Consider the following 15,108-nt stretch of genomic DNA (forward strand, 5'->3'; position numbering starts at 1 on the left):
CCTTCTTACGCTCCTGTCGGTTCGTATGAACAGTGGATGCAGTTACCTGACCTTCCGATATTTCCCTACCTAATCACCGTTTTTTTGTTCTTTGTTACTTAATCATTCTTGTTTACATAGTTAATGGTAGTTATAAGTTGACGTGTTAAACAGTTATAGTTGTTAGTGTATTTGTTAGTATCAGTTTTTGCGGGGTCTGGGGCTCTTCCCTGAGCAACACATCTCGAAGAACAACAGCTACAAAGGTGAGTAACCTTGTTTTCTGGCATATTTTGCTATTTGATAATCTAGAATTTGTATTTTAAATATCAACTTTGAGCAGGCTGTTCTTTATGGTGTGTTGATTCATCTACTTTTGTGTATATTCGGCACAGTTTTACATGAAGGTTCCAGTGCACATAATTCAGCTACTGCATATGATTAGAAAAGCTTTTAAACATCCCTTGCCATGTCATTTTTACAGGGAAGGAAGGCATCCGAGGATAGCAATGCAAAGTTAATTCTTTTGTCTGTTTTTGCACTAATCTTTACTGTTTTCTTTTTCTTTCTCTCCTTTCTGCCTATCTCTGTCTCTCTTGCTGCCTTTCTATCTTGGTGTGGGTATTGCTCAGAATATTTAGACCTTCAGTCAGAGGGTATGTATAATTGTGACATTTTCAGGGTTCCAAACATCCACCTGACAAGTAATCTCTCCTTTTATTAAGCTACTTCCTTCTGATTTCCAAGTCCTTGATGCTGGATTGAGAACAGAGCTGCTGTATTATTGAACTGGCAAATGACATTAGAAAACTGACTCTTCCACTGTCAGTTAAACGTGTGCCTAGAAGCAGTACTTTGAAATGCCTAACTAGAAGTTGTGTGGAGTCCTGTGTGAAAAATACATGCAGAGGCAGCACACCTATTAAAGAATCTTTTTAAAATTATTACAGTATTTGGATAGTTTCATATATCTCATTGTGTCCTTGAGCTTCTGCCATTCCACCTGTTCACGAGCTCTTTCTGAAAATAGGAATAGGTTTTAATAATTTTACAAGGGAGGGGTCGGTTTATGTTCAAGTAGACTTAACAGTGAAACCTTGTTAACTGCCCTTTGTTACTGCACACAATTCGATTGAAATCAGTTATTTCTGCTATCAACGTGGGGGGAAAGTGCTATAGTGATGTCTCCGTAGTTGAGACTTCAATGAATTAACTTCGCAAAACACTTACTAGTATGTTAGCTATATTATCTTTCATTTTTTAAAATTGTGTTTTTACTCATTTTCAATAATTCATCAATTCACACTGAGTGTCCCAGTCATTTAGTGCAAATTAGCAAGGCTCTGCTGTAATTATTTCCTTATTAGATCAGAGATAAAAAGAAAGTTCCAGTATAAAATAAGTGATATCCTAGTAATTATGTCTAATTTGAAAGAAGAGTTAAATAACTTTAGAAAATCATTTAAACTGTCATAACATAATGAAACATGGTTATCAGTCACACAGGGAGCTGTCATTCTGACATTCTGTGGTACTAGACATGGAAAATGCAGTCCAGTATTAAATGCACCTGAGATTCAGGCACTTCTAAAACTGGTGGATGAATGGTATTTAAAAATATTTTTGGACCACTGAGGAGCTTATTTTAATAATTTTCTAATAAATATTACCATTTTACACATCTTTGGCAGTTTTCTGTCTTTCTCAAGCATTGAAAGGCTGAGCTGCATTTCTCCTTTGTCTCAAACTTGTACTGTCAGGCTAGACTTCCTGGCAGGAAGTCTCAGTGAAATTGAAGTCCTTGTTCAGAGAGACACCAGCAATACTCAGAATTAAGATATCTGAAATAGTGCCAGGTAAAGAATTTCTCTAAATTATGTTAAAAGTGAACATGAGATCTGAAAAACTAATGTTAATGCATTGCTAAGGGTGTAGAATTAAGCATATGAGCCAGGAAAACAGAAGGTTATGGTTCCCTCAGTGGTATTAATTCAGCTGTGTTTCATATTTTGTATATTTATGGTATATGATTAACAGCATAAACAGTAATAAGATTGACATTGAACAAGTAAAGCAGCAATAGTGAATTTTACATATGTGCAATGTGGTACCTATTTTTTGTGGGAAATTACTTCTGAATTACCACGTTCTATGTGATTAATTTTTCAACTTCACCATTATTATCAACATAAGCTTTTAGATTATATTTCCCTGTTATTTAAAGGGTGTAAAAAGTGTTTCACTGCTGAGTTCCCCTTAAATGATGAACTTAAGTGGCTCCTTTTAAAGCTGAGGCACACTAAAAAGTGGCTGATATTTTGTTGTGTATGCTTAGACTAGCATTTTTAAAATTTCATAACGTTTAAAATAATTTTTCTCCACACTTGGCTGTTCTGTTTTTGTTCCTTTTTTAACCTTTCCTTGGTGACAACTAAAATGTTGCTGAGTTTGCAGTCTCTAGCATTAGATGTTTTCAAGTTAGGGACTAATGTTGTTTTCTTTACACCCGCTGTTCTGAAAAGTGGTCAGATCAGTTTAGGTTTAGTGTCTCCCTCATCCAGAAAAAATTCACTTCTGAGCTGAGGCTAAGCATGAAAATTTCATCCCCAAAAGATTTGTTTTAATGAGCAACAGAAAAAGCAGGGTTTGAATGGAGGCTGGAATTTAGTCTAAACTATAATGTTTGCTATCTATGAAAACTATTTTTTCTGATCTCTATATAATGCTCATTCTTAGTAAATGCCTTGTACAGTGGCTATGTATCGTAAGTAAGCACTGCAGTAGTTTAAGTCTGAAGTAAAAAGGAGCTGATGCCAACAAATTCCAAATTTTGGATACATTAAGGGAGCTCCTGTAGAACAGGAAGTCCCTTCTTTTGTGTTCAGTGATCGCTTAGTTCTAGGTTGAAACTATTTAGCTTACATACTTGTTAGCAGCAGCGAAAACCTTAAATTCCTTCTTCTGAAATAGCTCTGAAATAATAGCCGGAAATGGTTGTTCCCATTGCTTTGGGCATGAACTCCGACATGGAGCTGGCATTCTCTCCATTGCATGAAGGATCCAGAAAGGAATATGTCTTTGATGGCACTTGTACAGTATAACCAAACAGTTGGTACCAAGCTATCTCACAATTTTCTTTTTGCTGTTGTTGAGCAAGGAATTTGATGTAGCATCCACTTACATGCAGCAGAGAAAATAACCTCCAGTTCCCCAGACTGAATGGAGTTATATTGTCACAGTGGATGTTTTGAGCTCTCCCATTTTGGGATACATTTTTCTCTTCTGTGCCTGCTGATTCTTCATCCTGCATGACCTGTGGACTTGTCATTTTTTCTGAGAAAGCATGAAAAAAATAAGCAGAAGAGTCAGTTGTCTTGCTAGCATTTAGTTATGCCCTTAGTATGGCACGTTTGCTGGAATGCTTTAAATGGATTATTCAGAAGCTAAGCATGCTGTGGAAAATTAAACATGTAACATATCTCCATCTTTTCTATAGAAATTGGTTGAATATCAATTTACATGTATTTAAAAAGCAAAAAACAAACAAAGGCACGGTGGCCAAACTGCAGTCTCACATTTCACTGTAAAAATTGATGTTTTGTAATCAAAGATGGAAGTTTAGTACAATTAATTATCATAGACTGGATCTTCTGTGCTGGTGTATCTGTTGGCTTTTACAACATAAAATGGCATTCTGTAATCAGGGAACTATTCACTGAGCCCTCCTGTGTTCTGTGACCTTGTTTAATTACTACCCAGCAGATAGTTTCAACAGTCTGTTGAAACGATGTAATTTAGCATGATTGTCATTGCATCCCGTTTTGGTTTTGTCCTTGGTTGACTGTTGCAGAATTTGGCTTTAAAGGCTTGTTTACGGGCTAAGCATGGGGCTTGTACTATTTAGGTATGCTGCTTGTACATCCATTTGTAGTGTCACCATCCTTCCTAGTCTGTCCTTACAATGTTTTGATGTCTATGATACTTATTAATTGTTTGCCAAAGAGAGACTAGAGGATAACTAGAGTGTATCCCTGGACCCACAATAGTAAGTGTCAGAGGTGGGTAGAATTGGATTCTAAGGTTGCTTTATTTAGTATCAAATCCATATTTTTCTGAAATACTTTAAGGCCTTCAATCATTGACTATTTCAGCCTGACTTCTTTGCAGGTCTTTGACAATGAGATGCATTTTATCAACGGGCTCCTCCCCATCATCATGAAAAGCTACGTTAGGTGCTGTAGTTTGTGGATTTTCTGCCTGGTAGTATGAATGAGAGTCCATCTGGCATGTCTGAATGCCCATTGAAGCCATGGGAATAAAATTTGTTTTGCTAGCCTTTGTGCTAATCAATAAACAGGTCAGTGGAAGGATGAGGCAGGCGAGGATGTTTGATTGCAGTAATCCTCATGAAGGTTAGATTTAATTGTTGAGTTTACGTAGTCAGACTGGTTGGCAGGGAGGAATAGAAACAAGATATAGCAGCATTAAAATATTTTACAATAATCTGTGGGAAGGACATTTTGGAAATAAAAAGATAAATATTTTGTATGCACAGAAGCATCACAGAAGCTGCCAAATGGAACTTGCTTTCTTTATTAGCTGGACAGCCTAGCGCTGCATTTTAACAATATATCATTTTCATTACAGAACCTACTAATCTTTTATTTTTGTTCACTGCTGATGAAGAAATAACACTTGCAGAACACACAGTTGTATTATTAGTTTGAGGAAACCACATGCTGTACTAGAGAAAAGAAAGCTAAACTTCTGGCTCCAATCAGTATCAAAGACATCTCATTGAAAATAATTCTATATGATGTATATTATTCCTTATGTAGGTACATACAGTAAAAGAGGAGAACTCAGTAGAAGATGTGCACTAGATCTTGTCCTGAGAAATAGGTTTAGGGAAGTTCTCTGGTCTGTGTTATGCAGGAGGTCAGACTAGGTGATCACAATGGTCCCTTGTGGCCTTGGAATCTATGTTTGAAATTGTTCACCAGAGACAGAGAGAGGGATTATCAGTAGAGGCAGTTTCTCATACAGCTTCACAAAAGGCAAATCTCTGAGAGGAATTACTCTGAGAACAAGGTGATGAAGACACATTTCCAGTATGGGAGCTTCCTAACGAATTCTCCAAAGGCAACTAAGAGCCAGTGTGCATTTTCTCAAACCCCTCACATAACATGTGCATGTAATCAATCCACATGTCTTGAAAAGTTATTTAAAACCTGCTTGAAACCAGGATAAGCTCCAAAACATGATTTCCCTTGTGTGTGCGTGTGTGTGTGTGAGAGAGAGAGAGAGAGAGTGTGTGTGTAATATATGAAATGGTTTTTTTTTTTTTTTTTTTTTTTTTAATCCCATGACTTCAGTTTTTTGGACAGCTAAACAGGGAATTTAGGAGCCTTACGTGAGGCACCCTGATTATAAAATATTACGCTTAATTTCTGCTGTTTTCCTATCTGTAAAAAAGGGATGGGGCTTAATTTATTGTTTTCAAAATGCCTGCAGATTCCTAGATGAAATGTGCTGAATAAATGCCAATTATTTATTTTTCACATATATCAATCCACTTCTCTTAGATCTGAATTCTGATCTTTGCTGGAAATGGTAAACCTAAAAAAGTGTTTTTTACAAGATGTGAGGCGCGGAGCATCCATCAATCAATCTGATGTGGCTCTTTGAAACTTCAACCAGTGATGTTTTGGAAGCTGCCTCACTCTGACATACAGGAGATACCTAACAAACGATGACAACTTTTGGAAAAGTTCTATTGCAAGTAATTCCTCTTTCTCTGGAGTGACCGTTGTTATTTTCATAATTATTGTATTGTGCCTGCCCTGAGAAACTTAGTCTAAAAAGACACAGACAACATGTAAGTTAGAAAAAACATTAGTTGAGCAGGAAAAGCAAACCACAGTGGTATAACAGATTTTTTAAAAAGGGGGTAGGGGCATTTCACTGGGTGACAAATTAACACTGACAAGCTTCATGGCAGCTCTCCACTCTTGAGTACATGCTCCTACAAATAACTAAGGCAGAAAACTACCCAGACTCAGAGTTTTAAAGTTGGTTCTGGCAGCACCCCAGAGGCTCCGACCACCAGCTTTGTCTGAGAGGAGTCAGTATAGGCCTTAGACCTTAGTCCATCCCGTGCTTTGCTGCACATTGAGCTACCCACATTTGCCATCCTTGCCTGTCAACTGCCCTTCTCTCCAAATCTTCTCATTTCTAGTTAAGGTGCTTGATGTCATTCAGAACTGTTCGTTTCCATGTTACTAGCGGTCTTCCTTGCTTTTGTCTTGCGTTTTCTGGCTTCCATTCAAGGGCAGTATTTGGCACGTGTTCTTTTTCCATTCTTAGCACGTCCCAGCCGCGGATGTCTTCTTTTGTAGATTATTTGTGAGAGGGTGCCTTGTCCAGTGATTTTTCTGACTACTTCTTTTGTCTTCCTATCTCTATATGTTATTCCCAATATTCTTCTCAGACATTTGTGATGAAATGCATCCAGCTTTTGCGTATCTTTCTTGGTAAGTTGCCATGTCTCACTGCTATATGTTGTGACGGTGATAATAATTGCTTTATACACCTCTACCCCGATAAAACGCTGTCTTTGGGAGCCAAAAAATCTTACTGTGTTATAGGTGAAACTGTGTTATATCGAACTTACTTTGATCTGCCGGAGTGCGCAGCCTCACCCCCCCTCGCCCCGAGCACTGCTTTACCATGTTATATACAAATTCATGTTATTTTGAGTCATGTTATATCGGGGTAGAGGTGTACATGTTCAGTTTTGCCTTGAGGGAGATGTTTTTGAGTTGCCAGATGTTTTTGAGTCTTCCAGATGCAGCATTTGCCTTCCTGATACATCTTGTTTCCTCAGAACTAGTACCATCTTGGCTGATGATACTTCCAAGATATGTAAAATCGTCCACCTTCTCCAGTTTCTCTTCTTCAGTTTTGATTTCTGTCCCTATAATTCCCATTAACATGATTTTACATTTCTTTGCATTGTATCTCAAACTTATCTTCTCCATTACTACTTTTATTTGGTTTACGCATTTTTGTAGTTCATTGGCATCTTCATAGATAAGAGTGATGTCATCAGCAAAGTCTAGATCAAATAGCCTTGAATTGTTCCATTTTAGGCCATATGTATCACTGTCACATTGTTTTAATCAGAGTAGGAGCTTCCCTTTATTTGTTGTATGTAGCTACTTCAGGCTTTGTGGCTACCAGCTCATGTGGACACCTCATCAGCACTAACAATATCACAGAGTACACTTTTTCCAGACTCTGGCACTTCAATCATTGCATTGTTCCACCATCCCAAAAATGATTTATTAGACGACTTGAAACTCCAACCCTCATAACCGCCCACTTCTTCAAAGCATTCCAGCTTGATCAGCAGACAGTGATGCATGTGTCACTTGGCATATTGAAACTCTGACCTGTAGGGCTACAGCACTGTTCAAGGGGATTGGTTTTTCCTTGTTTTCAGCATTTGCACAGGTGAACATTTTGACTTGTTCCTTCCTCCCTCCCTCCCTCCCTCCCCCAGTTCCTTTTATTATCTAGCAGGTATGGAGAGAAGGTAGCATTCTAGGCTTTAAAATGTGTTCAGAGTGTGGTCAAACCAAGTCCTTCCTAAACAGGCATATATATCTACTGTGCCCTGTGCTTTGGAATGGAGCAGGACTGGCTCCGCTGTGAAGTCTGTTCATGGCTCTCACGGTGAGCAGTCAAATCCTGTATGGAGAGCCTCAAAACTCTCCTGGCTTCCTCTGATGCATCTAATAAGTCAGATGAAATATTGGCTCTCTAGGTCATAGTAGCTCAGTCCTTGAGTACTTAGTTGAGTGTCTCACCTAGGCACTGAGATTGTGTTTAAGGTGCATTTGTGTTGGTCAAGCAAGATACGGTCGTAGGTAGGTACCTAAAAATTGGAATTCAGTTGTTCCCCTATCTGGATACTGGGCTGATCAAGACCATCACTTTGGAGAAGATCGAAGTATCAGTCCGTTGCTGGTATCAACTTGTTTGCGTCTCTGGGGTTCAAGATTATCTGCCCAAAGTCTGTTTGTTCAGTGGAGACAGTACAAAAGTATCCTGTTGTAGAAGGCTTAACTCAAGACATTCCTGCATCAGGACATTGTGGATCCAGCGGAGAGGGTTTGCCAGGGCTATCACATGCCAACAGATGAGGCAAACTCAATCAACCCTGGAGTCTTGGTGTTGCTAAGCTATACAGGGTATGTCTGCACTGCAGCTGGGAGATGTAATTCCCAGTGCTGGTGGACATTGCAGGCTATCCACCCAAATCCAAGCCTGTCTGACCTCCCAGGTCCAAGCTTCGGTGGCTAACCCAAACCACTGCCTGTGTTGCAGCATCCACGCTGCTATTTTAGCATGCTATTTCACACAGAGCATTGGCAAGTCTGGCTGCCCAGGCTGGGAATCACACTGCCCAGCTGAAATGTAGACATACCCAGAGAGGTCCACATAACATCCAGGTGGAGAGTGACTTCCAATGCCCTGTGACTTGGTGTCAATTGGAAGGAGGCTTTCAAATTCTGGTGATCCAAACGATAGTAACCATGGATGAATTCTAGCAGGGATGAGGCATTTGTGCAGACGGATTCTATGTACAGTATCTTCAGGACCATTGTAACTGTTGGAGAGCGCAGTCTAGATTGCCAAGAACCTTTAGAGACCAGTATCCCAAAGGCTGGTCCTAATACATATGAACAATAATGTTTTACATCAACAAGCAGAAGAGGAGGATATGCTTCCTTGTACGGATTGTCCCACAAGACATGCTTAAGTGGCCACTTATCCATTGGAAAGGAAGGCACAATCACAGACCGGTTGGGCCTGTTGATAGAGGACTCAAATAAGTGGCTTCAGATCAGGAGGCAGGTGATTAGATCTTTCATGAATAGGAAATATCAGCGGTCTGTTCACAGGCACTGTGAACAACAAACTAAGAGGAGACTACACTGGGAACAGACTGCACTGTTAAGTGATGCCATCTCAGTCTACTGCTCAGACACATCTCTTCGGCAACCTCTGTTCTAACCAGGCTCATGAGAGAGAAATGTTACATGCTTCTAACATTTCCATACAGATGATATTCTTAAACCTGTCCAGGATTTGAGTGGTCAGTGTCATCATTGTGAGTGTCTGACCCTATCTGATAATGCTGAACCAGACCAATTAGTGATCGCTTGCATTGTCAGCGTGGCTGCTGAGTGTAGAAGTAGATGACTGGTGTTTGAGGCGGCATCACAGCCTTTCCTACTTGCTTAGAATGAAGCTACTAGAAGGTTACAATTTGACAGTGGTAAGGCTGCTGGTGTGCTGAGACCACAGCCAATCATGCTGACCAATACTCTCTCATTGTTTCCTTGTACTCCCCTGTCTCTACGTCCATCTGTTGTCTCTTGTCTTATACTAAGATGGTAAGTTCTTTGGGCCAGGGAGCTTCTGTTTGTTTTGTGCTTGTATAGAACCTAACATGGTGGGATCTTGGTCCATAAATAGGTGCTTTGATGATACAAATAACAAGTGATAACAGGTGTTAGTTTCTGATCTCATCTCATGCAAATTCTTTTAAGATAGTACAACATTTTGCACTAACTGTATTTAGCTCCTTTCAGAGGATCTTAAAGCACCTTATAAAAGTCTATTTTTACAACTGGGGAAGTCTGAGGCAGAGAGACCGTGAATTGTCCAAGACCACAGAGCAAAGCAGTGGCAGAGGTAGGAATAGAACCCAAATCAGATTGCCTATTCCATTCTTTAACCACCAGACTATGGTGATATGGACACATCCTAGATTCCTCCATAAGGTGGTGACCGAATTTCTACTTAATCACTCACTCATCCTGCTATCTTTCCTTCCATGCCTATATGATCATTGCAGAAAAGCCCTTCTCCAGAAGCTGCATGTCAGAAGTTCCCTAAGTTTTTATCTGGAGTCCACTAAAATCCTCAGGCTGTCTACTCAGTTTTGCTTTGTTTTCACTGTTTCCAAAAGAAGCATGTGTAAGTGGCTTGCTGGCTGCTTCTCTCATGTCAATAACCTGGCAGCAGTACAGGTTTGTCACATCACAAAGACCGTTCTGTATGAGCAAAGTTTACTCTGGCGGCAACATTCTAACCACTGCAATATACATATTAAATAATTTTAATAATTTGAGATCTGCAGTGCAGTCATACAGTGTATGTCAGCCTAGTATGTTCCCAAAGCATTGTAACTTAGATTCATCCTTTAGGCCGGAGCCGAGGTCTGGTCTGTCAGTGTCGCAGAATCACTGTCTCCAGTTTAGGGGCAGAGGAACTCTCCTAACTCGGAGCAAACTGACTTTATTTTTAGGCTCTCTGTATTTTAAACTCCTCTTGCCTGTTTTTAGAGGTATTTTATCTCACTGTGTTAAAGTACAAACACACCGAATTTTATAGAAATATCTTATCTCTCCACTCTGAAAAGTGTTCTTTAGTGTTAACGTCCAAGATAGATTTACCTGGCCTGCAGCTTTATTGTCTGCTGCAGATTTTTTCGTTTTGTTATGTTGTATTTTGTTTTATAGAGACATCCTTGGAACTGTTAATCTCCAAGTGTGGGGATCTGTTCTCTTAGGAATCTTTGCAGGGGTGAGAATTACTTACTGTAACTGTGGTCTGAAAACTACCAATCATAAGATATCACCTCTAGTCCACCTTCCTCCCCATAGAGCTCCAGGTTCTGTACTACTTAAATGAAACTTTTTAAAAAACACACATGGGAGTGACTTCACTTGCCAGCTGTAGGTTGGAGCAGAAGGGGTGCCCGGGTGACCATGTGAAAAGTGCTCTGCTGGAACTAACATTTAAGAACTCTGGACTTGGGGATTTCCACCCTTGGTTGGGTGCAGGAGCACGGCCCTGAGAATAGTGATGGATAATCTCCATCCACTATTATAGGCGAGTCATTTTCTTTCATCCAGCAGTGAACTTGGCCCGCTAACCTGTAAGGGTCTCATTTGAATGCGCTTCATTCGTTGGGTCCCTTTTGCTGATGACTTAGCAGTCTGACAGTATTTGTTCCCCATTTTCCATCGCTGGACAACATGCTATTAATAGCATTTGCATCTAGGAGAGTGCTAACGCGTCTTCCTTCCAGGTAATAAGAATATACAGAAGCTCGTGGGCTTCTTTCTGTGGCATTGATTGGAAGTGTCCTTTGTGGGAATCAGCGGTTTTATGCATTTTCAGTGTCCTGATTTTAGGAAACATAGCCTACAGGATAGGTAGAATGCTTTTAATTCCAGATTGATTTTGCTGTTCATTTGAATTCATTCATTCATTACATGACTCCACTTTTGGGAATGATGTATTCTGTTAGATGAGGAGGAGAATCTGTTTTTCTCCATTGGAATTTAACACCCCTTGGTTGCGAGTTTGACTTGAGCTTGAGTTCTCCTCACACAGTGATGCAGACTGCCTGGTTATTGACAAGCTGACCATCACCGACATGGGAACGACAAAGGTGTCCAAACCACTAAAGAGCATGCCCCAGCATTCTGAGGAGCTCCAGAACACTGCAGCTGTCGGCATGGCTGCCACAGAAAGCACAACAAAAGACAGGTGAGCAGGTCGAAGTTTTCTAACCACCAAGAGTCAGACAAAAACAGTAATTTATTCTGTACCAAACCATTGAATCCCTTAGCTTAGCACTAGCGCACAGTAGAATGCATACTGGTCTGTCTTGAGTGCCTAGTGACACATGAGACTGAAAGCACAGTCTGTTAGACTATTGCAGTATAATGCTCACATCCTGCAGTTTCATACAGATTTTATCAAAACTTTGATGCCATGAAAAATAAATCATAGGGCTTTGATATCTAATATTCAGTCTGCATAAGGAAATGGTCTAGTTTTTTTCAAAAAGAACCTTAAAAGCTTTAGTGTTTTAACAAATGAAAATCATGTGGGTGAAGAAATTTGGAGGATAGTTTTGGTAACTGAGACTGGGGGTCAGGGAGGTAGAGGGAAGTGCTTATTATGAAGTCTTTGGAATGTCACCTTTTTAGGGTTTTTTATGTAGCTTGGTCCTTGGGAATTTCCAGTGATGTCATCCTCAAAGGCCCTGCTGTCATGGGGAGCATTCTGTGCTGTGTCTCAGCCAGAGAGCTGTTCCTCAATAATAGGGACTTCCTCCACCCCCGGGGCCAGGCACACAGCCTCTGTAGCACTTCCTGGTCCTTGCTCTCAGACGCCTGATCCCCATGTGGTAGTGCTTGGCTGCAGTTAGAACATTTCTAGGTGGACATCCAAAGCATTTCAGAATTGTGTTAATTTTGATGCATCTTCTTGTTGTTTTGTGTCCTTAATGCACAGGATCACAAAATGCTTTGTAGAAACAAATTGTAAACAGAAGGCAAAGACACTCTGGGACTGGAGGAGGAGAGAACCAGGCAGAAGGGTCTAACACAAGTGAGATTGGCTCTTCACCCCATCATGAGGACATTCTTTTTAACTTCCTAACTCTCCCAAGCCCCTTCTGTCGTTTGTTCACCCAGCTAGCCGGTCAAGGGATCAGGGGTTTTTTTAATAGAGAGTTGGCATTGTAATATGAGAGAAGTCCTTTGATGAAAGAGAGTGAGTTGGGTGTTGGATTAGGTAGGGTGTGTGTAAGTTTGTTTGTTGTCATTTTGTTTCTTCATTTGTTGTTATGCCTTTCTGCAGCCAGCCCTAGGGGTCACTGTTTGGGCATGCAGCTGTGGCCCCTCCGATGACCACTGTCACGTGGCTGAGAGTGTGGAATGATGCTGCCATTCCTAGGAATATGGAGATCTGGGAAAGGGTTGTGTGGACTTGGAGTCCTAGATCCATGTGGTAGTCAGTTGGGGGAGACAAGGTGGTAATAAATCTGTAAGGAGATGGTGTCAGCCAGGAACAAGTCCTTTAATTTCTGTTTCTTTGGTTTCACCTCCTTGGAAGGCTGAGTTTTCAAGAGCCTTTGGTTCATTATGCTTAATGCTCACTTGAGAAATAGATCAACCATTTGTGATTTCATAATAGACGAACCATCTGACTTTGCGTGTATTAACATTCTCTGGTTGATTGATGCTGCTGAGCCAGTTTTGTTACAGTTATTCCCAGCTGAGTATTTTATACATCATGAATCAAAGTTAGGAGAGGAGTCAGTGGGGAGTAGTGTGGCTGTGCTCACTGCATCCATCCTGAGGCGTAGGAGATTGTCTTCTCCAAAACTGTGTCTGATCATGTGTCCATTTAGTATGAGTCCCAGGGTAGGCGTAAGATGGGACTGATTTTAGTGTGCCGCTTGCCCGGACTTTGCTGCCAAGTCACTTCTCGAGCTAACTGAATTCCTAACTACAGTGACATTGGAAATGCAGAGCGTGCTATGAGCAACTTCAGTCTGAATGTAGATAAAGAATCAACTCAGGATTTCCTGGCCACCGTGATGACCATGGGCCTATCCCTGGTAGCTGCTGTTCAACTTACGCACTGGCTGGGATTGCAGGTTGGGCAACTGTACCTTCAAATCTGTCACAGACTGATTGTTATCTCCTGTGCTTTGAGTTTGGGCCTCATCCGTCTTGGGGAAGGGACCTGTTTAGATGGTCTACCCGTAGAAAGTCATGGAACTAGAAATGTTCTAGAGAGCTCAGGGAGAATCCTGTTCCACCGACGGACCACTCCTTTGATGGGTTGGTAAAGCCCTGTAATACTCTCCTCCCGCCCCATCCCCACCGTTGATGAGATGGCCCCTGGGTGCCCTCTTTGCTGGCTTTGTTCTTACAGGTCATGCTATGTTACAGATGATCTGACAAATGAAGTGAGAGGAAAGTTTTGGGCTGAGGCTGAAAAGTTGCAGCATAAAGATTTTTTTTAAATTCTTGTGCTGTGGTTCTGTGGGAGGCAAAGAAAAATCTCAGACATCCAATTTGTTTTGGGCAATAGATAGTCTGGTCAACCTGGACTGTCTCAGTTGTGTAGCAGGTCAGGGTTCCACCAGCTGTGAGGAAGTTGTTTGACCTTTTGTGGACACAGTAGATCAGATTAGAAATGGGCTGTCTACCTCTGTGGTGGCAGAGCAGGGTCTTGAGGGAACAAGGACCTCATCTTCTCTGAGAGTGTTTTAGCCAGTGATGTTCCCTGAACTAATGGAGGTGTTGGGAGAATTTTGTCACACAACCTATGCTTTGGATCCACATCCTTCCTGTCTGGTGAAGACCACTTGGGAAGTAATGGGTCGCCTTACCTGTGAAGATTGTCGACACATCTTTTTGAGAGGGCAGGCTGCCGATAGCTTTGAAGCAAGCAGTAGTCTGTCTTTTGCTCAAGAAGTTGTCACTTTACACTGACCATTTATTGTCCAATATCACATCTTCCCTTGTGGAGAAGGCTGGTATGAGACAACTGTCCCAAGTATCTGGATGCCTTTGATCTCCTTGACCCTTATCAATCTGGATATAGATTTGGCTACAGCACCAAGACTTCATTAAGTTGCGTTGGTTGATGATGTGCTGGCGATGAATGAAGACCAAGTCTCTATGCTGGTGGTATTTTATGCCTTCAGTGCACTTAATCAAGTGGTGATACCCTGGCAGGAGCAGATGGGGCTTCACTCAGTGCCTTCATTCTTCTCTCTCTCAGATCTCAACAGGTAGTTGTGGGCAGTTGCCCTTGTTCCTGAAGAGCTCTCAAGTCTGGAGTGCCACAGGGTGCCATTCTGTCACCTCTCCTGTTCAACATATGGTGGAGCTTTTAGAAGTGTTAGTGAGGAGGCACAGGGTGCAATGGGCTGATGACACCCAGCTACATGTGTCTATCTCATCTGATTCAGTGCCTCACCCAGTGTCTAGTTGAGATTGGGGCTGCTCTGAGACTCTGCCCAGACAAGACTGAAGGTGATGATGGTGGGTTGGAGGAAGCAGTCGGAGGAGAGGGTACAGGTAATATCAGCCCCTGTGGCTGAAGGAGTACATCTATCATTAATTAATATTGTTCGCGGCTTAAGGGTGATTTTAGACACTTCCCCCAACTGCTGTTTGACGTATTGCAGGAGAAAACCCAGCTTTCAAGTAGTTCTACTCCACTAGCACAACCATCAGC

General features: G+C 41.3%; 1 protein-coding gene across 2 annotated transcripts in view; it reads left to right on the forward strand.

Annotated features, from left to right (window-relative positions):
* Positions 1-15,108, forward strand: part of PPP6R2 (protein phosphatase 6 regulatory subunit 2) — a 166,608-nt gene that overhangs the window by 150,353 nt on the left and 1,147 nt on the right. The window contains exons 24-25 of one of the 2 annotated variants that reach the window (XM_075064092.1): positions 612-635; positions 11,455-11,610. In XM_075064092.1, the coding sequence (XP_074920193.1) occupies positions 612-635; positions 11,455-11,610 (180 nt within the window). The remainder of the gene's footprint in view (positions 1-611; positions 636-11,454; positions 11,611-15,108) is intronic. The other variant, XM_075064097.1, reaches the window with a different exon arrangement.

This window comes from Chelonoidis abingdonii, chromosome 1 (genome assembly GCF_003597395.2).
Source record: "Chelonoidis abingdonii isolate Lonesome George chromosome 1, CheloAbing_2.0, whole genome shotgun sequence".
Taxonomy (NCBI): Eukaryota; Metazoa; Chordata; order Testudines; family Testudinidae; genus Chelonoidis; species Chelonoidis abingdonii.